Source organism: Lytechinus variegatus, chromosome 13, assembly GCF_018143015.1.
Source record: "Lytechinus variegatus isolate NC3 chromosome 13, Lvar_3.0, whole genome shotgun sequence".
Classification (NCBI taxonomy): Eukaryota; Metazoa; Echinodermata; class Echinoidea; order Temnopleuroida; family Toxopneustidae; genus Lytechinus; species Lytechinus variegatus.
Genome location: NC_054752.1, coordinates 12,773,783 through 12,800,120, shown reverse-complemented (window position 1 = coordinate 12,800,120; position 26,338 = coordinate 12,773,783). Strand labels below are relative to the sequence as shown.

The 26,338-nt window shown below is 35.2% G+C and overlaps 1 protein-coding gene across 1 annotated transcript in view; it reads right to left on the bottom strand.

The window, feature by feature from the left end:
- Positions 1-26,338, bottom strand: part of LOC121425924 (sushi, von Willebrand factor type A, EGF and pentraxin domain-containing protein 1-like) — an 85,520-nt gene continuing 59,182 nt past the window's right edge. The window contains exons 42-58 of the mRNA XM_041622032.1: positions 26,003-26,123; positions 24,549-24,682; positions 23,387-23,597; positions 22,433-22,629; positions 21,252-21,425; positions 18,875-19,111; positions 17,580-17,750; positions 16,714-16,920; positions 14,307-14,473; positions 13,037-13,118; positions 12,201-12,377; positions 7,850-8,023; positions 7,295-7,468; positions 4,676-4,852; positions 3,919-4,080; positions 2,285-2,414; positions 1-747 (exon numbers count right to left, since the gene is read on the bottom strand). Coding sequence (XP_041477966.1) covers positions 654-747; positions 2,285-2,414; positions 3,919-4,080; positions 4,676-4,852; positions 7,295-7,468; positions 7,850-8,023; positions 12,201-12,377; positions 13,037-13,118; positions 14,307-14,473; positions 16,714-16,920; positions 17,580-17,750; positions 18,875-19,111; positions 21,252-21,425; positions 22,433-22,629; positions 23,387-23,597; positions 24,549-24,682; positions 26,003-26,123 — 2,789 coding nt within the window. The 3' untranslated portion in view covers positions 1-653. The remainder of the gene's footprint in view (positions 748-2,284; positions 2,415-3,918; positions 4,081-4,675; positions 4,853-7,294; positions 7,469-7,849; positions 8,024-12,200; positions 12,378-13,036; positions 13,119-14,306; positions 14,474-16,713; positions 16,921-17,579; positions 17,751-18,874; positions 19,112-21,251; positions 21,426-22,432; positions 22,630-23,386; positions 23,598-24,548; positions 24,683-26,002; positions 26,124-26,338) is intronic.

Here is a 26,338-nt window from a genome sequence, read left to right as displayed (position 1 = left end):
AAACTCTTCCCTATAAGTATATCACAGAACGAGATATTTTGACTCATACGTATGTATAGCCTACCCCTAGCATCGGCATTGGAAACATAAAAGCAAAATAAAAACACCAAACCTCCTGCTGCATATACCTGCAAACTCCTAAAAATGTATATTTACTGTGTATTACATTTCTTAGTCTTGCTCTTCATATTGTTCTTTAATAAAAAACTTTAACGGTATTTGCTTTGATTTTGTGTTCGAGTCGTAGGCCGATTGTGTCATTGTTTTTTTTATAAGGATTTAAGCAAAAAGTCTTCATGTTATTCTGAAGTCGGACCTAATTGAGAACATAAGTTTAACTTTGTGCTGAACTTATGGGAAGTCACATGTCAAGAAATATTCATTATTGCATGTTTCTTATATTTTATGTGCTCTTCCCTGATCTTTTACCGATGATGACAACTATATCTTATTAGTCCATCCCTTACAGTTAGAATGATTCGAAAGGCACATTATCTGATACAATGAAATTATATTGTTAGGGATTGACGTCACACTTGGCTATCCATAGTTAAACCACAACTTTTAACCAGAGTTTAGATAAAACCCGACTTCAGAATATGTACACGGCCAATGTCTGCAACTGTCCGATATTCAACATTTGCAGTTGTCGTTTACTCTGACATGCCTGCTGTATAGTTGTTCATTCGAACCGCACGTGCTGCTTCAACCTTCTCCATCTCAACCGACTCGTCTCCAACCTTCATTCTGAATAAAAAAAAAAGGTGCACAAAAATAGATAGGGTAAATATTTAAAGGGGAATCCAACCCAAATAAAAACTTGTATTTATAAGGAAAAGAAAAATCAGACAAGTTGATAACTGAAAGTTTGAACAATATTGGACAAACAACAAGAAAGTTAAGAATTTTTAAAAGTTGTAAATATTGGTAATCACTATACCCATGGAGACTTCAAATTGGCCGCATATGGGATGTCATAGTGATGTAAGGCAAGGACTACTCTTCCATGTACTCCAATACATATTATGGCTAAAATGTCATTTTTCTCAAAAGTTTTATTTCAAATTACATTTTTCTTTCATGAGGACATAAAACAATATACTACCAGGATTATATTTAGATTACTGCCCCAGGGGAATAGGTACTTAGGAGAAAACCACAAATCCCTGATAATAAAGTACATGGCCTATGGGAAAGTTGTCCTTGCCCCTTGTCATAATTTACTTACCCAGTTGCCAATTTGAAATCTACATACTATTAGTGATCTCAATTTTAAATCAGCTATAACTTTCTTATCGCTTGTCCGATTTCTTTCAAACTTTCGCCATTCTGTTTAATTTATTTTTCTTCTTCCCAACACAACATTTTATGGCCAGGGCTGGATTCCCCTTTAATAAAGCGAACTGCACCATTGACATGCTTGCAGGCATGCACAAATGAGCATAATTTTGACACTCATTAGCACCCCTTGGGGTGCTGCAATTGTACCAATCAGCAGATATCAAATTTGAACCTCTATCACTAGTATGTAGGGAGTGGTTTAAATGTGCTTTAAACATCCTGACAAGAGACTTTGCACACTGAAAGTATAGTATTACATCCTCAGCTTACACACTAAGAAATGGGGATCAAATTAGAACCCTCTGGGTTGGTACAATAGCTGCACCCAAATGGGTGCTAATGAGTGTAATTATGCTCATTTGAGGGTGCATTTAGCTATGTTAAGTACCCTATAGGGTGCGAAATTGAACAATGTGATAAAGGTTCAAATTTGAACCCTTTTTAATGTCAAGTACTATGCACCTTAACAGGTTCATATTTGCACCTATTAGGGTGCAAGCGAGCATTTCTTGGTGCATTTAATGATAAAAGGTGCATTTTTCACCTTTTGCCACTTTAGGGTGCAAGATTACACCCCTAAAGGTTGGTACAAGTGCTTAATTACGGTTCAAACATTTCTTAGTGTGTACAGTCAGCAGTGCATGTGAACACAAATATACGCTGTTGGTGCGTGAATAACTTTGAGCAGAACTTCCAGTTTTAATATAGATTTAACATTTCGTGAAGCTTAAACTTGTTTTTAACCATTTTGGACATGGATATATTATGCATGAGCGACTAGTGTCACAAATGAGTCCTCTGGTTGGTGTACCAGCATGTAAAACATAACAAAGGAAAAATAAAATTTCTGAAAAGTTTATTCTGTCCTTCAATATTAAGACTCAATCAAAATAACTTTTGAAATGACAACATGTAAGAGCGTACTGTGCAATGGAATACGTACCTTTGCTGCATCTTTTTCACGCAATACACAGCAGTCACTACAAGAATGATAACAACAATGACAGAAGCTAAACTGCCTGAAATGATGGCAACATGTCGACCTTTGCTGACCTCTGTCTCATCCGGCTCTTCTGTTAATAAAAAAAAAACAAGGAAGTTGAATTAATGAAATAATGGCTTAAGAGAGCATTTGAACTAATTGTATTTACCATTTAAATATCGATACAAAGCTAATGCATCGTTAACCCAAAGTCAAGGATTGAATTGCTGTTTAAATTTCCCTTGAGTACATGCATAATGATTTTCATACTGTAAGGTTTTTTTTTCACTTTAGAGATATTTCGTTATAAAAGTAACTATTTCATAATAACATTGAAAATAACGTCATTGATTCTTCCACCCGTATTCTCCATATATCTGTTTTGAGAGAGAACAAAATTACAAGAAAGACATCTTAGTTCTTTGCAGTTTGACGGATATTCGGCAATTACTTTATTCTGTTCTCGAGTCCTCTGTATGTCGCTGAGCGGAAATTCTTTATTTTTATGTTAAAGAATAAAACAGTTTCCATTTAATGCCATTGAAAACCTAAGTTCAAATGTACATTCATAGGTTAAGCCATAACGGCCCAAAATATATTGTATTGAAATGATCGAGAAAAAAAAATTGTGTTTATTATTTATTTGATAATATGAATAGCTGCCCTCTGAGGTGGCTCTTACAGAGAAGCTTATATTATCTGTAGTTGCAGCAATCGATGTTTTTTTTAAGTTAAAATATATCAAGATTAAATGTCACGATACTATTCATGATCTAGATATGGTTTATATTTACATCTATATAATTGTGTGAAATCATGAAATGATCACATTGAAAATCAACCCAACACAGCTAAGCACATGTGGGACAGTGTATTAGAAAAAGACACCAAATGAGACTGAAACGCCATGATCATCATTCCCTATTTATCTGCAAACACTCCTTTTCCACCAGAATAATTTTTATTTATTTCGCTGGTCACTTGATTGAATTCTTTTGAATAAAAGAAATTGAGACAACTGGCAGGTATATGTTGTTTGAATCATATTTGACACATAGACAAGAGAGCTAGAGTATATGTGTCAGAGTCTTCAGTTCACGTACTTCATATTGGTGTACCCCAAGGCTCGGTGGTAGGTCCGGTTTTATTTTCCATGTTCTCATGTCCCTCATATGATGTGATAAGGTGTAATGGATTATCTTGCATGTATAATGCCGATGATACAGTTATGTTTCGTTTGTGTCTCCAAGCAATGGCTCCAAAATATCTTATAATACGTACCACCTCACAATTTAATTTTCATTTAAATTTCAGGATCTTTTACATTGTCATAGATTTCAGACAAATTTTATGGAGAACGATCCTTTACCCATGCATGCTGCCACTTCACTTTGGAATACCAGCCCATCGTTATGTAAATAATTCTTCTACACCGGAGTTTAAAGCAACTAAAATATATACCTATTCAAAATGTATTTTGAATGAGTTAGTGCCATAATTGCCAGAAATTTTCTCCCTTTTTCTTGCTCTTTCTGTCTTCTTCAAAGACGTATTTGGCAGTGATAATTTCAAAACCTTCGAATGAATATCATTACCTTCACAGTCTTGTTGATTTTCTGACCCCTCGTGGAAAGTAACAAGATCTCCAGTACAATTGGTGCACGAACTTTCACGATGACTGATCTGGTCCTGGTAGGTGTTTAAAGGACATGGAGTGCATGTGGAACTGTCTAAATAGGTCCCTGGCTGACACACGACTACATCAAAGAAACAGAAGAACAGATTTTCCAAAATTTACTCATTGATTGATTGATTGGTGGTGATTTTTTTACCTGATTGCTAAGAAAGCATGAATGCTTGTAAGCAAGCAACCAGAGGACCGACGGCTTTAGGTCCCCTCCGAAGGACCTGGTACTGAGGATTAATGCCTTACCAAAGGGCACTAGCACACCAAGTGGGAATCGAACCCGGGTCACCGGAATACGAATCCCGCGCTCTACCGACTGAGCTATCGCGCCTCCATACTCATTTAGTGGGAATTGTATCCCGCAAACAACCTTTTTCGCGGCATTATAATAATGTGACCGAGTTTAACTTTGCGATTGTGTTTTTTGTTTAGTAAGATATTAAGTTCATGATGAACTCGTACAAGCAATTCTCGAAATTTCCCCTTTTCGGCCAGTAGGTATTTATGAAATAAATATCAGCTTGTGTTTCCCGTTTTCTGATCAGTTAATAAGAACACACTGCTCTTTTTACGGGTTCGAATTATTTGAAGTTAAGTCCTGTTCATGACCTGTATCAAATGGTTCTTAATGTCCCCTATAGTAGATGTATGTGCATTACACTTACCGAGGCAGTCAATACTTTGAGAACTTCCATTCTGGGTGGTTATCATTCCTTGCGGACATGGCGAACATTCTTGTTCTTGATGCGAATCAAGATCCATGAATGTGTTGAGTGGACACGGAGGACATTGTGGATTGGTCTCGTTTGAAAGATCAACATAATGCCCAGCATTACACAGAGCTAGAACACAAGAAAGGTGACATTATCTTCATATTAAGGTTGCAACAATCAATAAGATGTACAAATCATTTGTTGAAGCAGGATGTTAACCTTCTCTCACATTCTGATTTTGTTTGTAAGTTTGATATTCATTGTAATTTTCTTGATTATTATTCTGTTATATTTGCCATGCCAATTGAATGAAAAATGGTTTGCAAAGTACCTCCTAAAAAAAGTGAATTACCAAGAGGAAATTGGTAAATATAACATACGCAAGGTAACAAGAGTGTGTAAATATATTCATAAAACGTGTGTTGAGAAAATTTTTAAAATTCCTATTTCACAAAACAAATGGAAAAGTATTGTTTCAGATCCAATCGTTACTTGGGACAAAATCTATATGATTCCTTTTAAATGTACTTTTTTAGCAAAGTTTAGATATTTTCAGTACAAAATTTTTCATAATATTCTTGGTGTTAACAAGTACTTGAAAACTGTTGGTATATCACATTCTGATTTATGTTCCTTTTGTTCAGCACACACGGAAACTATTGCTCATTTATTTTGGGAATGTCCCCTTACTCGTCGATTTTTAGATGATTTTGAAAAATACACTCTTTAAAGTGAAATAAAATTATCTTTTAATGACTTTGTATTTGGCATACCAGCTGGAAATTCTTCTTTTAATTTTGATATTTTATATGCCAAATATTATATCTTTTCAACTAAATGTTTAAAAGGAAACTTATCATTCTCATCATTTTAAAAGAAATTAAAGTATCAGCATGAGATAGAACGAACAATGCACATGCAACAAAACTAGTTTATTGTATATCTTGATGAATCGAGGCACATCGAGCTTATTTAAATTATGTATTGTTTATATGAATGATATTGAATTTGATGTATCACATACATTTTGCATTTGTTTATATGCGTTGTGGAGAAATATTGAATAAAGACGTACAAATAGAGATGTACAAATCAATAAGAAAACAAGTGGAATGCCTCTGGTCGTCTCACCTGCACCACGCAGTTCAATATAGCAGCAGTGCTGACTTTGAATACTACTCTAACTCGCACAAGATGTTCAGTGATACATGGTTACTCTTATGTCCACTTTTTATGAACTAGACCAATAAACTTACAGAGATATGATGGTTATTCAACAAAAAACCCCAACATGGCCAAAGTTCATTGACCTTACATGACCTGTGACCTTGATCATGTGACCTGAAACTCGCACAGGATGTTCAGTGATACTTGATTACTCTTATGTACAAGTTTCATGAATCAGATCCATAAACTTTCAAAGTTATGATGGTAATTCAACAGATACACCCAGTTCGGCCAAAGTTCATTGACCTTTGACCTTGGTCATGTGACCTGAAACGTGCACAGGATGTTCAGAGATACTTGATTACTATAATATCCAAGTTTAATGAACTAGACCAATAAACTTTCAAAGTTATGATGGTAATTCATCAGATACCCCCAATTCGGCCAAAGTTCATTGACCCTAAATGACCTTTGACCTTAATCATGAGACCTGAAACTTGCACAAAATGTTCAGTGATGCTTGATTAACCTTATGTCCAAGTTTCATGAACTAGGTCCATATATTTTCTAAGTTATGATGACATTTCAAAAACTTAACCTCAGGTTAAGATTTCGATGTTGATCCCGCCAACATGGTCTAAGTTCATTGACCCTAAATGACCTTTGACCTTGGTCATGTGACATGAAACTCTAATAGGATGTTCAGTAATACTTGATTAACCTTATGGCCAAGTTTTATTAACTAGGTCCATATACTTTCTAAGTTATGACGTCATTTCAAAAACTTAACCTCAGGTTAAGATTTGATGTTGACGCCGCCGCCGCCGCCGCCGCCGCCGTCGGAAAAGCGGCGCCTATAGTCTCACTCTGCTTCGCAGGTGAGACAATAAAACGATCGATGTTTTGCCTCGAGTCCATATTTTGCGCATGACCTTATTTCGCTCAAGGCCAATAATCCCCAAATTATTCAATATCTTCATGGTCTTGAAAATAAGACATCACTAAATAAAACTTGACTTTCCGTTAAGTATTTTTTTATAGTAATCAGGGGTCGCGGTAGAGGGGGGCTGGGGCTTCTGCCCCCCTTCCTTTCTAAAACCGGGTGATCCCTCTACAAAGCACATGCACAGCAAAAACTGTGGTGTTAACCGGTGTACATAGAGGACCACACCATTTATTTTACACCGGTGTTAAATTGGTGGTGTTAGTTTTACAACTATAGGTGTTATTACAACACATATGGTTGTTACATTTACACTCTTAGGTGTTATGTTCAATCTCTAGGGTGTTATTTTAACACCTCAAGGTGTGGTCCTCTATTAACACCAATTGGTGTCAGTTTTAACACCACAATTTTTTACAGTGTGGGAATCACATAATTCCGTAGTAAACAGATTAACTCACCGACGCAATCAGACGAGCTTGTTGATCCTTGTTCAAGAGTTACATACTTATCGGGGCAGGGTACACAGCTTTCCTTTCCAGTTTCATTTTGATAGGAATCATAAGGACACTGGATACACACCGTCTCATTAGAATCAGCCCAAACATCTTGGTAATGACCAACTGGACATGGCTCTATAACAAATCAGAATATTCGGAAATATTATGCTATCTTATTCAAGTAATGGGTGTATTGAGTGTTTTGTTTGTCTGATATCTGTTCAAACCATATCATTTTCGCCTGGCGTACCCCTTTTATTTCTGCTGAAACATAATTGTGAGACTTCCTCGCTGGTCATTTTCACCGATAATTGCATGATGCGTAGCTGAGGAACTTTAAAAAGCAAGGTCCACAATATTTACATTTTCATGAAAAGCAGTAATTTAAAGAACTTACTGTTATTCAAGAAAAATAGCCATTTGTCTTTTGAACGACGACGTTAAGACTGTCAGAAGCATGTTTTTTTTTTACAGATATAAAGTATATACATGTTCTACGGTTCCTCATGAACTTACCTATACAGAAGTGGATGTCATTAGCTCCTGGATCATTTGTTATCAAACCTGAAGGGCATGGAATACAGTCATCTTGGCCATCTTGATCCTGGTAGGTGTGTAATGGACAATACCCACACACAGCTTCAGTTGTGTTTGGAAGCACGTAATAATAAGTACCAGCCGGGCACACAACTAGTTGGTTAAAGAAAATAAGCTTTGAAAAAAATACTTTGTTTCAACGAGTTGTCAATGCCCCCCCAAAAAAAATGCTTCGTAAAACAAGTGTTCATAATGATAATTTAGTAGGGTTTTGGAAGCTGCTTAAAGGGATTGTCCGGGCTGAAAGTATTCATTTCATAATACATAGAGTAGAATTCACTGAGCAAAATGTCCAAAATTTCATCAAAATCGGATAACAAATAATAAAGTTATTAAAGTTTAAACTTTAGCATTATTTTGTGAAAACAGTCGTCATGAATATTCATTAGGTGCGCTGCTGATGTCACATTCCAACTTCCCGTTTTCATATGTTATTAAATAAAATCATATTTTGTTCATTATTTCATACGTGTGTGAATAATATGTCTCCCTTATAATGAAATAAGTTGCAGCAAAAAATATCTAATGCACTAAATCAGTTGTCAATCCAGTTTCTTTAGTTCTCGGAGGGAAAGATTTGAATAAACCTAATTTCATATAATAAAATACAAAAGAACAAGTGGGAATGTGACATCATCAGCCCACCTAATGAATATTCATGATGACTGTTTTCACAAGATATTGCTTAACTTTAAAATTCAATAACTTTATTTGTTATCCGATTTTGATGAAATTTTCGGCATTTTGTTAAGTGAATTCTGCTTTATTTATTAAGCTATAAATACTAGTACTTTCAGCCCGGACCATCCCTTTAATACGGAGCCTTTAAAGTCTCATCGACTTGACGAGAAACTCGATCTCACCATGTCGACATAATAACCTTATTATGTCGACATGGTGAGATACGTTATCCCGCCAAGTCAACTTACAAAAGGTTATATGTCGATATGGCGAGATACCTTATCTCGAGAAGTCGACTTATAAAAAGTTATATGTCAACTTGGCGAGATATCTGGGACTCTCGCCAGGCCTTGGAGAATTCATATCTTGCCATGTCGACATATAATGTTTTATAAGTCGACTTGGCAAGATAGAAAAAATCTCGCTATGTTGACATATAACGTTGTATAAGTCAACTTGGCAAGATACCATATCTCGCCATGTTGACATATAAATTTTTATAAGTCGACTTGGCAAGATAACGTATCTTGCCATGTCGACATATAACTTTTTATAAGTCGACTTTGCGAGATACGTTATCTTAAGTAAAACAGAACACCCCAAACACTCAAACTTACACTGTAAGATACACAATTCATGAAGTGACAAAAGAAGAAATGATGGTCTGGATAGCTAAAGCAAGTAGTCAATTAACACCTCATTGAAATTCATTTGTGTTTGTTTAATTACTAGTAATTAATTGGTCTTTATGTCGTCATAATTATGCATATTTGACTCTAACTCCGTAAAGTTGAATCTATTATGCCTAATTCTCAATAGTATGTTATAGCCGAGGCAGTAGTCTATCTTAATTAATGCCTTTCTTTGTTTAATAACGCATCGTCATAAAAATCATAATCTCTTTTGGTCAAGAGATGATTTTTCTCAAAACTGGTTTGAAACATTTTCTTGCCCTTTTAACTGTAGCGGATTATATGCACATAGTTTTCGCGCTATATAAATCAGTTTATTATAGTGTATTATTATTTTATCATGATCATTATTGTCATTGTCAAATTTTATTCGGATGAATGTTATGATCAAGATCATCAAGTCCATTTTTTTAACATTTCATTTCATATTATTCAACATCAAATGAAAAAAGGATGAGAGACCACTTAAAGTTAATTGTCCTTATAATGAATCAACATTTAGCTATTCATTTCTTGCATCATGGTTAAAAATGACTAGTAGATTGGCTTATCACTTAATCTATCAACACTATTATAATTATTCTTCTTATTATTATAATTTCCTTCAGAAAGAAATTTATCCACATTGTGCTGCACTCGACCCAGGTGAGGTGAATGGGTACCCGGTAGGAAGAAATTCCTCGAATGCTCGAGCGCCCGATCAAGGTAGCCGTGCTAAAGCCGGGGTAATAATAGCAGGGCCCGCTGGGAGAACAGTTTTCGGAACTGACGTGGCTACCCTGGGTAAATATGCCGCTATTATTATTATTATTATTCAATCCATGGTGATGAGAATATTGCCAATTGTTTTAATGATTTTTTGGGTGCAAATTGGTTTACTTTCAAATAATTCTACAAACTTTTGTGGTTCAAATGTTTTTACAAAGTTTCTTCCGGAACCATGTGATAAATCATTATTTCTTCACCCTGTTTCAGATAGCGAAATATTTGATGTTGTGAAGAAATTAAATTCAACTTCCTCTTGTGGAATCGATGGTATTAGTCCTATTGTCATAAAGAAAATTATATACTTGATATTAAAACCATTGTGTTACATTTTTAATTTGTCTTTATCTTCAGGCATTGTTCCTTCTAATTTAAAGATTGCTCGAGTTACGCCCATATATAAAAAAGATGATGTACATAATGTCTCCAATTATCGTCCAATATCTGTTTTGCTATTTTTTTTTCTAAAATTCTTGAAAAAATAGTTTACTCCAGACTGTATGATTTCCTATGTAAAAATAATATCTTGAACCAGTCTCAATTTGGATTTTTGAAGAATTCCTCCACTGACTTTGCAGTTATAAAATTACATGATTACATTATTGATGCTTTAGATAAAAAATTAACTACTATTGGTATATTCCTTGATCTTAGTAAAGCTTTCGACTGTATAGATTTTCAAATATTATTGTATAAATTGCAATGTTATGGTGTAAGGGGTACCTCTTTACTTTGGTTCAAACATTATTTGTATGATAGATCCCAATATGTATCGTACAATGAAACCCTGTCTGACTCTCGTTCAATTTCATGTGGCGTTCCTCAAGGGTCCATTCTGGGCCCACTGTTATTTTTTAAATATTTTTATCAATGATTTACCATATTGCACAGACAAACTCAAATTTATTTTGTTTGCTGATGACACCACATTTTAATCTCCAGTGATTCATTTTCTTCATTAAATACTTTACTTAATACTGAACTGAAGAAAGTCTCACTTTGGTTCTCTTCAATTAAACTTTTATTGAATACAGAAAAATCTAATTATGTATATTTTCATATCAACTCAAAAAATTCAACACAGGAATCTTTGGATAATTTTCAAATCAAAATGAATGATAAAATTATTGAACGTGTCCATCATACAAAATTTTTAGGTGTTTTAATAGATGAAAAATTATCATGGAGTATTCATATTTCTACTATTACAAATAAGGGAGCAAAAAATGTTGGTGTTATCAGCAAACTCCGTCATATTCTCCCTCAACAAGTCCTTTTGACTTTATATAATACATTAATCCTATCTTACCTAAGTTATTGCAATGTTGTATGGGCTAATACTTATCATTCAAAACTACAACCATTGTATCGTCTCCAAAAGAAAGTAATCAGAATATGCACTCATTCTCATTATTTGGCACATACAAAAGATCTTTTTGTTCAACTGAATGTACTTAATATATTTAATCTAAATGATTACCAATGTGCAATACTTATATTTAAACATGAAAATAATATTCTTCCTAACATAATTTCCTGTATGATAAATAAAAATTGTAATATACATACTTATAACACAAGAACTAGGGAAAATTATCATTTATACCCAGTTGCAAAAAATTTTACACTTCAATCTTTTCGACATCGTGCCCCAAAAGTCTGGAATAGTCTTTCAATTGAAATTCAGTCTTGTAAAACACTTAATGTATTTAAAAGGAAACTTAAGAAATATTTTCTGACATCTTAAATATTTTAGATATGCTGCTTTGTATAGGGTTGTGTGGTATCTGTCCTATTCTTCTGTTAATTTAATTTCAATATAGTTTTATATCTGGTTTTATTTCAATATTGACAATAATTTATTTCCCCCTACTAGGGTAGCCTGCTCGACAAGCCATCTGGCTTTTTGTGGCTTTCCCTTAATTCCTGTAAACTACAATATGTTAACATTATTCAGATATACCATGTTTACCAAATTATTGTTTAATCTTTGTTTTCTGTTGTGTATAGATATATGTATTTTTCTTAATGTTATTTTTGTATGGAATTTGAAATAAAATGAACTGAATTATATTCTGATTAATTAAAATCACATAACAAAAGAAAGGTGCTTAGTGATTTCAATGACCTACCGCATCTTCCCTCCAGTGTCAGACCCGTTCCAAACGGACAAGTAATGACCGCCTGACCACCGCTTCGGTTTACGTCGGCTTCAATGACCTGGCCATCTACCTCCATTGCAAATGATCCGTTCTGTAAACGCTGTTCGAGGTTGCTGCCAAATTCGACGAGAGATTCGTCCTCGGTAACTGAGGAATAGTCACGAATGAAGTATGACTCCTTCAGTATACATCTCCAATAAAGTAAATAGCTATCAATAAACCAAACCTGACACACATAATGAATGGGGAATAACATTTATTCATATATGAAAAAAAGTGTTTCTTCCAGTTCTCCCCGTTGCTCTTGGCGGGTTCTCAATGGCCTTCCAATGTCACGGGCGGCATAGGGATTTTTTTAAAATGGAAAAATTTAGGGCAACATTTTTCTTTGGGGGAAGGGCACAATGTTGTGTCGCAACTGCTAAAAGTCGCACAAGCCTTATTCAACAACATTAACCACAATATTTGTTTGATATAATCCACCCCAAAAATTCTCGCAATTTAATACAGTTGCTTGGCAGAAATATACACACATGATTCTAAGTGTAATGCTATATGTATACAATATGTGAGTCGTGTGTGTGTAAAAAAAAGAGACATATAGAGGTAATGCATTGTAGTTCCAACAGAATTTATTTCCAAGTCCAAATTTTCGACGTAAACCTCACGTCTTCGTCGAGGATACAAAGCGGAACGGCAAATGAAAAAAGGAACAGACAGTAATCTATGGACATGATGGATATCTACTCTCATCTGAACAATTAAAATTGTAAAACCTTAAATGTGTGATGTCTGATATCTGTTACTGTTGTTGAGATCCATAACGACAGAAACAGTGATTGGAGATGTTACAACCGATCGCTTCCTTGACAGACCGCAATTTTTGACCTTGATATTGAATACAAATTAATTAAAACCTCTGACATAAAATGGGGAGCAGATTACATGCAAACATATAGAAGTAATCATTCACACAACCATCCCCGCTCCCCCAAAATAAATGGATTATTGAAATAAATGCGTGTATGGATAATAAAATCTGTTGTCGCAAGAACGAAATATCGTGATATGCAGTCTGTAAGATATTGATACAAAATTATTTATCAGATAACGGAAACTGTATACTCTATGTATGGGAGCTACGAAACTATTAAACTAAATTATAGGGGTAATACTGAGGTAAACAACAAGTATCTCTCATTTCGATACCCTTCTCTTATCTTTCATGAAAAGGAAAGGAATTAAAAGCTGACAAATCCTATTTCTTCATGAATCAGTTTTGATTTATTTTATTCAACAACATTCGAAACGTCACTACAGGTAATAAATTTGAATAAAAGTGACAAAATTTCAATTACATGTATAGTGAAATAAATATGAAGAACACTTAGCCAAGAGTAAAAGTATTAGAGCGCCAAGGACAATTATTTCTCCCTGTACGGGACATAAGCCTCTTTTCCTAATTGTTGCGCATAGTCGCGTATATTATCTATTTTGCAGAGATGATAGGTGAACAGTTTTCCTGCTTGCCCATTTTGTTATATTATGTATAAGCATAATAATGAATGAATTTTTTTGATAGAACACAATACTATGACTGGTCAGGACACCCTTATTCACATAACACAAATACATATATAGAGTTATCCCCCCTTTTTGTGTGTGTGCGTGTGTGTGTGTGTGTGGGGGGGGGTGTGCATATGCAATAATAAATGCCCCCGACCCCCTTCCCCCAAAATATTAACATTTCAATCAAAGCATTAATAAATACATAATTCAAGGTGCATCGTGTGTATTTGTCATTCTAGCATGTACCACTAACTAAACATACTGAATATCTGAAAAGCTAGGCCTATATAGTTCGATTTCTACAATGTATTATTTCGACCTGTCTCCAAAACAGAATTTTTAGCTTCATTATCAACACCATACTCATTTGTGCTCAATTTTATACTGTTTTTTATTACGATGTAAGAATGTAAAAATCTGTAAAATTGTATTTGATCTATATTATTTTGTATTAAGTTCTGAATGGAAATGGAATAAAATAAATAAATTGGATTGAACCATACGAACCTTTAAATTGGACACAGCACAGTTCTTGCAACCACTAGCACGAATATTATTCAAAATATTAGATCCGGCGCTTTGTCGAATGTTTTCTTCTTCAGCTTGTGAAGCACACGTTGCAGCAGGGTAAATCAAGTCGGCATGGGCATTCGAGGAAACAGGAGGTATTGTTTCTGAGAAATTTCAAACATAAAATAAAATTACACTCTTAAAACACTGAGTAAATATTTACCCAATATTGGGTAAAAAGGAAACATGCATGTTTGCTGGGTATTTTTTTTTATTTTACCTCATTTTGGGCTATTTCTACGCACCATTGCGTAAAATTGACAAAATCTTGGGTTGGTTATCTCTTTACCCAACCATAAATGCTTTTGGTTAACCTTATTATAAATTTTTCACAATTTGTAATTTATAGAAATTATATTAGAAAATGTTTTGGAAACGACAAACATAAGACTCATGCCTTTTATCTTATGAAAGATCTAAAGGTAGAAATTCGAAATTATTTGATACGAAAATGTAATCAGAAGAGACTTGATTTTAAACAGGTCTCAAAGTTTCTTGCATATGTGACTTGTAAAACGACTGTAAATATCATGTGAACAAATAAAGTACCTCTTATGAGGATTAAAGAAAAAAAAATTCTTTACCCAACCAACATTCATGTTCCCATTTTACACAATAAAATATTCTTTTAGGGTGTATAGCTCTTTTATGGATGGCCTTGTAACACTGGCCTAAAGATCGGGGGGGGGGGGGGGCTTTAAACCTCCAACGTTTCACCACCAAGGAATTAGAAAAAAAAAGAATAAAAAAGAAAATGAAAGGGAAAGAAGGAAAAAAAATTACACTCATTCCTGAACATTATATCAAAATATATCCCCAATTATTTTGTTATTAAAAATGTCATTGTTTTGTAATTCAATCCGCCATATCTATCCCCTTCTCAAACTTGGCCCAATGCGTATAAGCTACGAAAAAACAACACATTTCATAAACCGTTCAATATAATGCCTTTAACATTAGGTCAACGTTTTAAACATGTGTAGTTGATCAGGATGAAGGGTATAAATTTCATATGCATGTTGCAAATTTTTTTCAGTACCCATTTTGTGCCAAAATACTGACAAATACAGGATTCATTTGTCTAAGAAATAACCAAAGCCTCCCATTTTCCCCCGATCGAGTTACATGAATATTTTAACTGGTTACAAGACTTATTTTTCATTATTCATTGCACAAGGTTGGGAAGATGCAATGCATGTATATATTATACATACAGTACTAAATCTACCCTACTGAAAGCATGAACACATAATTCTCGAAAGGCATTTTCATGTTGTAATTCCGTTCAATTACGTATAATTATGAAAATATTTTGCAACCTTTTCTCAACTATTCTCCAAATTTTAGAGCGAACTGTACGGATACACACGACAATTGTTCTCTTTATTTTACAACTTTTATGTAGGAATAAACACGACCACTGGAAATCAAAATTGATAACAAATATATAGTTAGCCCTCATGGCATTAATGTTGGAATTTATTTTCTGTAGCAACACAAGTTTATTCAGGATATACTCTCCATTATCCCACAGGTCACGGTTATGTATGTTTCCTATGCCCAATATCAAAAAGCATTGGCGAAACTCATTTTGACTGAGGGAAATAGTGAAGGAGTGGAACATAACACAATGACATCTTCCCTGAGGATTAGTCAGCAACAAATATTTTGCCATTTTTCAGATAGAAATATTGAATATGACGTTTCTGTTTCTGCTTATGGTAACTCCCGTAGGAACTCTGCAGGACAGCATTTTTCTGGTAAACGCCAAGCTGGTATATAACCAATTACTTAGGAAATTAGGATGTAGGTTAATCAGTCATAATGGCTTACCTTAAAGATGGTAGATATTACAGAACATAACGATGTGGTAGTGTTCATTGGAATTCATTATATATATATATATATATATATATATATATATATATATATATATATATGTATATATATATATATAGGCGTATGATTCAAGCATTAACGCTAGACGTAGCTTCCAAGTATCTCTTTCATTGCGAGCTTTCGGCCGATGGGGCCTTCATCAGGCCTAAAATGCATATATGATAAGTTTATAAGTGATGATAAGTTTACTTTTACCAATCGCTGTTGAGTTGTGAATATTAAACAACATGAGATGAGGCGAGGCCAACTCAACAGATGACAGAAGCAAATAAATGGTGTCCTGCGTCATCTGTTGAGTTGGCCTCGCCTCATCTCATTATATATATATATATATATATATATATATATATATATATATATATATATATATATATATATATATATATATATATATATATATATATATATATATACATATATTTATTTATTTATATGATCAACATACCCCTGCAAGCAGGCAGAATGGCTCTACGGTTGTCGTCATCTTGGTGATCCCATTTATAGTCTGTCTCTGGACCACAGGAATACAATTCTAACGGCGGATGAACAAAACCAAGGTCGGGTGAATCGCACTCAACAGTACATTGTCTTGTTTCTCCTTTACTCCAACAACTCACTGAACCATTCAGGGGGTTCTGCAGGTGAAGGCAACCTTTACAAATAAAGGAGAAAATAAACTTGTCTTAATCAAAGGAATTTACATTCAAATATACACGGTGCGCGTGCATGTACGGCTGTTTCATGAGATATTCAGTCAAGACGAGGGGGGGAGGTATGTGACTATCTATCCCATAAAAAGCTGTAGACACTTCAGATTTCTTGGGAGGGGGCACGCCGCCACGTCTCCTGTCCATCTCCGGGTTCGTCACGCGTGTACGCATGTATCTAAAATAGGAAGATCATCCTATTTGAAGTATGATGCTAGGGATACCAAAATGATAATTCTGCCTCGCTGCAGGCACTGTGTTAGACGTCAGGCACAAATTGGCCTAAAATCACAGCTGATCCCAAGAGATCCAGTTAGTAATTTTACTACGATTTGGGATTGAATTCGATTTTATCTTGTTTATTCCGACGGTGAGGCTCGAAATAGCATATACATGCATAATTCATATAATTATTTTAAAACCAGTATTAGAACTTTAATTGGTAACATATCGAAGTTTGGACTGAAAAAGTGCTATATAGTTATGTTTATCTTTTCAAGGTTTCCTAACGGATATTTAGTGTGAACCAGATTCTTAAGAATTGTTTGCAGTAAAATCACTCTGAACAATAGATATAGGTCGACAGATTTTATCATTTTTTTACCAGGACAGTCTTGAACGTTGCAAGTTTCTTCTTTCGCACTTTCTCCTGTACAATGTTGTCCATATTCATTAGGTGGTGGGTTAGTACACTCCCTTGAAGTATTTCGAGTTCCACTTTCACAAGATGCGCTACATGTACTCCATGGCAACCAGTCACTCCAACCACCATCAACTAAATGACAAAATCACAAACATCATCATTTTGGACTTCAAAGCAATATGGAATATACATTCTTGTAAAGTAATTCAATCGATCTACTTGCAAGGGTTTAATTTGATCAATAATAGCCAGGACCCTGTGAATTTTTTTTTTACTTGGAGTGCTGATGTTAAGTTAAAAAAAGTTTCCCTACAAAATCCGGGTCATTTTAGTTACATTTTTCCATTTTTTCACACCTTCCAGATTCCAGGGGGTGCTGTCTAAGGGAAATAATACGCAGTACCCCCAGGAAAATCAGCACTCCCCTCTTCCCAGGGCCATGATAATTGAGAGATACGCATTCATTGGTGCATTGCCTCGTATTGAGGCCGCTGTTCACATGCCATGTAAACCTGACATGTGGACTCGACTCGACAACCTGCATTTGCTGTTTGTATACATAATTCCAAGGTCAGAATTCAAATAACCTCCTCTATTTGCTTGTGCGTTTGACGTGAGAAATACGTACAGGAGGAACGATTGTAGGGCGTCTCAATGGCGTTTTTATGAACACGTAACCTCACGTTATTTTTTATGTCCTATTCACATTCTGCATATACTCCTGCGCTTTGATGAAAAAGAACGAACCCGCCTGTGCAATGTCAGAATTTTCGACTAACTTTCCCGCAGATCACAGTAAGCTTGGTAAGGAGGTGTATGGCGAGGCATATTGCGTGTCCTTAATCGGCTTTGCGCCTTAAAAGCAAGTGCGGATCCCTGCATGAAACGCAATAACTCTCTACCAAATTTGCAGCAGATCGCCCGTGGGTGTCAGAATCATTATTATATGCAAGTGTACAATGCTTCTGTGAGAAATGAACCAAACACCTTCGTTATTTTTTTTCTCTTTGCAGAATGGTCGACACTTACAAACTCAGAAATATCCATACAACATTTAACCTGTATCAAAATGATATTGGCTACTGTAGAAGTTAATGGGAGGGGGGGGGGGACATGTGATGATAACGAACATTCTTCATAAATGTGTTCTATTATTTCATAAAAAGAATGTTCGAATTAGAAATTAAGTTTAAGATCTTTTGCAAGAATAAACGTCGATGATTTCATTTTCACTATCAATATCTAAATAAACTTACTTATCTCATGCTCACAAAGCTCTCCTAAAAATCCATCAGGACATGAACAATGAATAGTCCCATTCATGGTTGCGCAGGTTCCTCCATGCTCACAACTATCAGTGTTGCATAACTCTATGAATCTTTCACAGTTTACCCCCGTATAGTCCGTAAAGCACATGCAGGTATAAGAACGGAGTTTGTCCACACATGTTGCTCCATTCAGGCAGGGATTCAGGTCTTCGCATTCATCAGTATCTAAAAAAAAAAGAAGACCATCAGTGTAAAAAATACCAGGAAAATCAGGACAGACCTTAACCCTAAAAAGACTGGGGGGGGGCCTTTTAGGCCCCCCCCCTGTACATAAATCGCGATAACTTTTTTGCGCATGAAGCGTTCGCGCCGCCATTTCATGACTTTTTTTTCTTGAGTTTTGCGCAACTTTTGATACCAAATTTGTATACCCCCATGCCGCGGTTGCGGAGTTACGTAATATTTTCGTATCACATGTCACGTAAGAAATTGAAATTTGTATTCGTTTGTGTGTAAAGTGTATGGTATTTGAATGAGTGTTATACACATTGTTTTCTAACTACATTTTTATTTGTTTCTTTCTATATTATGTCACTTGTGAATTCAAGTAGCAGTTCTAGGATATGAAAATAATGAAAAACATTGCATAAAAAAATAAAGAAATACATAAGAAATGCAAAATAAAGAAATACATAAGAAATTAAAATCAAAGAAAAACATAAGAAAAGTAGTGCAAAATACCAGAATCGCTTGCACAACTATATTCTTGGGTGCAGGAAACACTGAATAGACAAGTAATGTCACACTTTAGTTGATTATGCTATAATTGATATTGAATAAGTTATATATTACACAAACCCAAAATATATCTAGAATACTCAAGAATTTGCAAACAGGAATTTATGGACCGCAATAGGTACCAAAATATGAAAAATTCAATTTTTTGATAAAAATTTGCATATTCACATAATTCATTATGAATATAATTTGCATAAATTATGTGATATCTCTTATGCTTTGTTTTCACCAGCTAGTGTACATGTAACACATCACTTGTTTATCTTCCAAGATTGCTTTGGCTCATTGCAAGAGAGTGTAATGCAATAAAACATGCCAAATGTTGTATTTCTCTACATAACGCATGCGGAGTACTTATTTGCATATTTAGTAATTACTAATTTGCATAAGCATATCTAATAATTCAAGCACGAAATAACACAATTCCATGATAAACAACCTCTTCTTACATCTGAAAACCTTGAAACGGGAATTTATGGACCGCAATAGGTACCAAAGTATGAAAAATTCAATTTTTTGATAAAAATTTGTATATTTGCATAATTAATTATGCATATATTAAAAAATACAATGAATATCAGTATTTTGACTATGTTTTCTTTTAGAGGACATGACAAAGGATGTGTGTGCCAAAGTTGGTTGCAATCGGACGACCAACGGCCGAGATCTTAGGGGGGGGGGTCCAAAAGGCCCCCCCCCAGTTTTTCTAGCCTCCAAAATAGCCCAGTCTTTTTAGGGTTAATAAAGGCTGAATCCATTCCTATCCATACTGGTGAATTAAGATTACCCCCCAAACAAAAATTATGTATTCGTCTTACTTTCTCTAAGGTTTTGGACAAGCCATTGAGCCGTCTCAGAAACAGATTGACTACTCAAGCATCAAATGAGAAGAGATCATATGTCAGAAGCCTTAGGAAACGGTAATCATGTTAACTTTTGAAATTAATATACTTATTGTATACACACACATCCTCCCATACACACACTCACCCACACATAGGGCGTAGGATTTAGAATTCTTTTTATTGTAACATCATGGACACTGACGAAGAGTGTGACTTTACCTTTCATTTTTGAGAGCTACGCTCATTTTAGAATCTACGATTTTATTTCTACGGCACTTTACTAAATCAATTGTGATTATATGTTATTTATATGGTGTATAATTCACTAGATTTTACCATATTCACTCCAACGCTTATTGGATTATGACTTCATAGACACTCGGTCAGGACGTACACGAGGGATTTGTGTCCCGGGCATTTTCGTTCATGACAATGGCGATTTTTGGAGATGTGAAGTTTTTTTTTTATTCTGAATCTCAGTATAATGAACATTTCTGTACCATCGTTGAAAAAGAATTACCATTATCTGCACTGACCTTAACAAATGGTGAATACTGTTAAAACTTCATCCTAAAGTAGCTGTTTGGAGAATTCACCGTCGCAGCCTACATTAGTGACAACAATACCGACGTCTGTTTGCACAGAGCCATAAAACATATTGTTCTCTCTGACCGATAGAAAAAAAAACTATTAGGGACATATCTGAAATTATCTACCCTTACCATCACACACTGAAGGGGTCACTGAAGTTGTAGGAAAATCCTGATGAGAGTCAAAGTTCGTCCATGAAATAATGTTCCCATACAACTGCGGCAAACACTCCGATTTGATTCTCGTTAACACATCATCTGGTATATACCCACTCCATACATTGATACCAGTCATAAAAATGGAATCTGTGACCAAATGAACAAAAGAAAATGTTCCGTGCCTTATCTTCTCTATGAAAAGAACAGTGTCATACAATAGGTTTACAGTGTGCTCCCATAACTGATATCTGATTCACAGTGTATTCACAGATATTCAATGTAACAGTGTGGAGATGATTCAGTGTGGGCATCCCTATACACTCTGGGTATCGACAACTGTTTAAAGTATTACTGCCAAAAAACAAGACATTGCACTGTTTATATACATTTACTACTGACCTATACGTACCTTCATTGCCCGTGGAAAATAGGCACTCCATCTTTACTGCAAGAATGGTTAAGGGTTCATTAATCATTCAAAATTCATACGTTGCAAGTGTAAGTATTGAAACACCATCTTGTTTTGATTGCGAGAAAGTTATGTATAAGATTTTTTGTTTGTCCATGAGTATATAAATATAATATAAATTTTTGTACCATCTGTATAGAAAGAATTATATTCCATTGTGAGCAAAGTTTCATTTATGGCCGTTGTCATGTTTAAATCCGTACATTGTCTTGGCCCATCATATCTTAGCGATATATTTATTTTCCGTAAATCTACATAGAAAACACGGTCTGGAAATGACAAACTGGCCTTGAACTGCCCAAAAAACTGAATATGGCATAAGACGTTTCTTGTTTCAAGGCAGAAAACTATGGAACAAGTTAGTATCGTACATCCCTCCTGAAACTTCTCTTACTACATTCAAGATAAAGCTTAGGACCACATTAGCTCAAAACTTATAATGCCCCCTTACTGCATGCTACCCCCACCATCCCCGTCCCACTTTTTTCTTTTTTAATCGTATAACTTGTAATTTGTAGTCGTAGGTTATTTTGTATAGGATTGATTTATGTTTTCTTCTATATATGTATTTGTTTGTATATTGTATGTTTGTATTTTTTAAACGTGTCCACTGGACCCCTCAGAAGAACAGCCCACGAGTGGAAAATAAATAAATGAATAAATAAAATTTATTCGAGTTCCATACCATCCTCGTCCAGCGCACTTGCTCCAACCTCAAGCTGCAGTTGTCCTGAGAGACTAAAATGAGACACATCACCGCTTTCACTCATAACCTCCGAACCATCGAAGAGAACAAACCACCTTCCAGTGCGGATAAATACAAGCAACAAATGATGCCAACGACCATCACAAATTGAGAGTCCATCAGATGAAAAATTCCGACTAAGAAGGGGAAAAAAAATTGTACTCTATTGATCAGAAAAGCAACATGATACACCACTATCATTAATAACAATTGCCCAAATGCCCAGGGAAGTTAAACCATTTGATAATCAGACCTCATGACACCAAGATATAATCATATATCCTTCTTGAAGCTATATACAAATTTTAACTCTTCATGCTTTCTTGGTTATTAAAGGGGGAGTGAACTGACCAACATGCAAGGTAATATCTAGTTGAATTAATTAGCCTATAATTTTATTCATACAGAGAAACTAAAATGTGATATAATTTCTTCCCAAAGGCCAAGCGGCTGAATGTTCTTGTTTTTGTAAATATAGAGCAGTCTTCCAAGGTTTATTTTATGTTGTATGTTAGACATTTTTTTAGTTCCAACGCCATTTGAATCATACTATTACATGCTCGTTATATCATGAATGTATGTGATTGTTTGCACTGGAGGAAAAAGATCAATACAGTATGAATTACAAAAGAAAATGTTTTCTTTGTATATAATGTTTAGAACAGACACATGCAAATCTTATATGCAAACCTTTGACTGGCCTCCTGTAATTGGCCATGAGCACTAATACTTGGCAACTAGAACGTCGACAAAAAGAGCTCAAAATTCAACATGTTATGATACATTTCCATGCGCGGCCATGCATTTATTATTCAAATTTGATTAAGTAATAATGTAATTTTATAACATCCATACCATTTTCATATTTGTCTCAAATGTAAGACAGTCACTTACGTTGCCTCTGTGAACATGATATTACAAGGATTGTAAATGCCAAACTGTAGACTCTCCAACCCAAAACTAAGGAGTCGACTGTGGGATGATGTAATCTCTGCGGTAGCCCACAGAGATACAGTTATGTTCTCCAAATCGGTGCTCACGTCAGCAGAAAATAGGGTTGACGACGTTTGGTGATCCAACTTAAGGTCATAGTTGTCAGGAATAACTGGGTTATAAAAGTAACGCATTTCATTATCCTAAACATAATGACAATTATAAACAACCGAAGATATAGTATTGAGCAGTCACTATTTAGCTAACATGGGAATCAATAGGCGTTTCCAATTGAAAAAAAATGAAATAATAACACCATTAATTTAGCGCAGCTATTATTCTCTTGCACTTAATACAAAGTATTTTGTTGTCATCAAGACTTAAATTACTTGTGAATTGGGTGAGATTTTTCCCCTGTTTACTGTGTCCGGGCTCGAAAACACACTGGTCATGAAACACATCTTTTATATATGGAAATGGCTGACTGAACATAAGTTTTGTATTAAAGGAAAATGAAACCTTTGGATAAAGATAGCTTGTGTGAAAACTGAAAAAAAATCAAGTAACAGATCAACGAAAGTTTTGAGAAAAAATCTGACAAATAAAGTTATGAGCATTTGAATATTGCAATCACTAATGCTATGGAGATCCTCCAATTGGCAATGTGACAAAGATGTGTGATGTCCCTTGTGAACAACTTTCCCAGTACTTTTGTGTATATTTCACTTAAACTGCCTCTTTCATCACATATATCAGTAGATCATGTATTCTTTCTATAGGAGGGCATGTAATACAATTTTCAAAGAAAACATAAAGAATTTGTATCACCATGAGAAAGAGCAAAAAAGATGCATTTTTGGGGTATTTTATAGTCCATCAAAGGGAAATTTGTTCACATGTGACATCACACATCTGTGTCACATTGCCAATGGAAGGATCTCTATAGCATTAGTGATCGCAATATTCAAATTCTAATAGCTTCCTCATTATTTGTCCGATTTCCTCAGTTTTTCTTTGTTTTTATTCTTTGAATTTCCTCTTTCAAAACAAGTCCACATGTTCCAAAGATTTCATTCCTCTGTAAAGAACACAGTACTTGGGCAAATGATGACGAATACTGTACCTGTTCCACATGTGTCTCCCGTGTACCCTGGGGGACATGTGCAGATATAAGTTCTAAAGGCGTCCGTGCAGGTTCCATTGTTCTCGCATGGGGTTGACACACAATAACTTACAAGTTCTTCGCAAGTTGTACCACTGAAAGGCGAGAGATGTTGTTACATATCACTTTATTTGCAAATCTGCACATTAAAGGAATACAATATACGCCCAGGACATTTCTCTATATTGCGAATTTTGAATGCAGGGCAATAAAATTCACTTATACAGAAAAACACTTAGAATATAATACAACATTCAATATGAAGAAAAATACTCATGGGAAGTGCAACGAGGTGAGCAAAGGGAAAGAAAATGGAGTCCGTCTATGTACTTGAAGTACGGAGAGGGAGTTTGGTTTCCCACATATTCAGATTTTTTGAGTAATAGATGACAAAAGATGACATAATGGCCAATTTTGATATATTCTTTCGGAATTGTTTGCGATGGACGGGACTCCCAGTTTCCTTCAGCAGCCGCTTTAGCCTCGTTGCATAGTCCGGTGAGATGTGGCCTCGAGAGCCGATTTCCAAAGGAAGGAAAACCACTGAATATCCATTGCTTTCTATATCAGTGACTAGGGGGCGTACTTGTTTGATTTGAACTCATGTGCATTGGATATTTAATCATCGTACAAGCAGGTAACTTCCATGAATTCTTTGTATAACAAAGGTGCACGATTCCTTGATTCAGAGGGTACCTTTTGACATCCGAAAATGCTATACCGTAGGGATAAAAAGGAGAGAAGTTAAGGAAGGTAACGACCACAACAGCCTATATAAAATAGTAGACGTAGATTCAAGAGTCAATTTTGAGTACTATGAGAACTGAGCACAATAAATTATTCAAAATTCAAATTGGAATCCTCAAGAATGTTTGTCAAATGAACATAATTCACAAGGATAACAATCAATTTCGATTTTTACTGTATTGAAGTTTGTATATTATTACTCCTATTGTTGGTGTTTGACCAGGGCCTCATGGAAGACCACAAATTTGGTTGATATAATAGCTGGATTTATGAAGCGCTTTTTGCCCGAGGATACAAAGCGCTGCTATTATTACCCCGGCTTTAGCTCGAGCTACCATCACCGGCGCTCAATGTATTCAAGGAATTAATCCTGCTGGGTACCTAATCACCTCACCTGGGTCGAGTGCAGCACAGTGTGGATAAATTTCTTGCTGAAGGAAAACACGCCTTGGCTAGGATTTGAACCCACGACCCTATGTTTGAAGGGAGAGAGCCAGAACCACTAGACCACGACGCGCCCACCCTGTGTGCCACCCTGTATGGCAGAATAGCAGAATGATATATAGATCATCAAACGTGGAAGATGTGTTTTGATGGACAAGTAACGCCCAAATGTTAAATACCATTAGTGATAATTAAAAAGTACGAGATAACTGGACGATGCTTACTGGTAACCTTCAGGGCACTGGCAATCAAACCTGTTTGTTCCTTCTAGGCATTCACCAAAGTTGTGACATGGCGAGGAAGAACATTCCAAAATATCAATTTCACACATCTTCCCAGTGAACCCTTCATAGAAAAATAAACAAGTGAGGAAAAAATTTATAAGGATTATGATGAAAATATTCTCCGTAATGGTAATCAAAAAGCTGTGATATTTCTTTATTTTAAATCTACACCCTTATGTTCATTTTCAATGTGTTTAACGAGATAAGCGGTATAGGACAAAATAAAATAAGAAAAAGGAAATATGCGTCCCTTTTCCATCTCACCTCAACCTTATC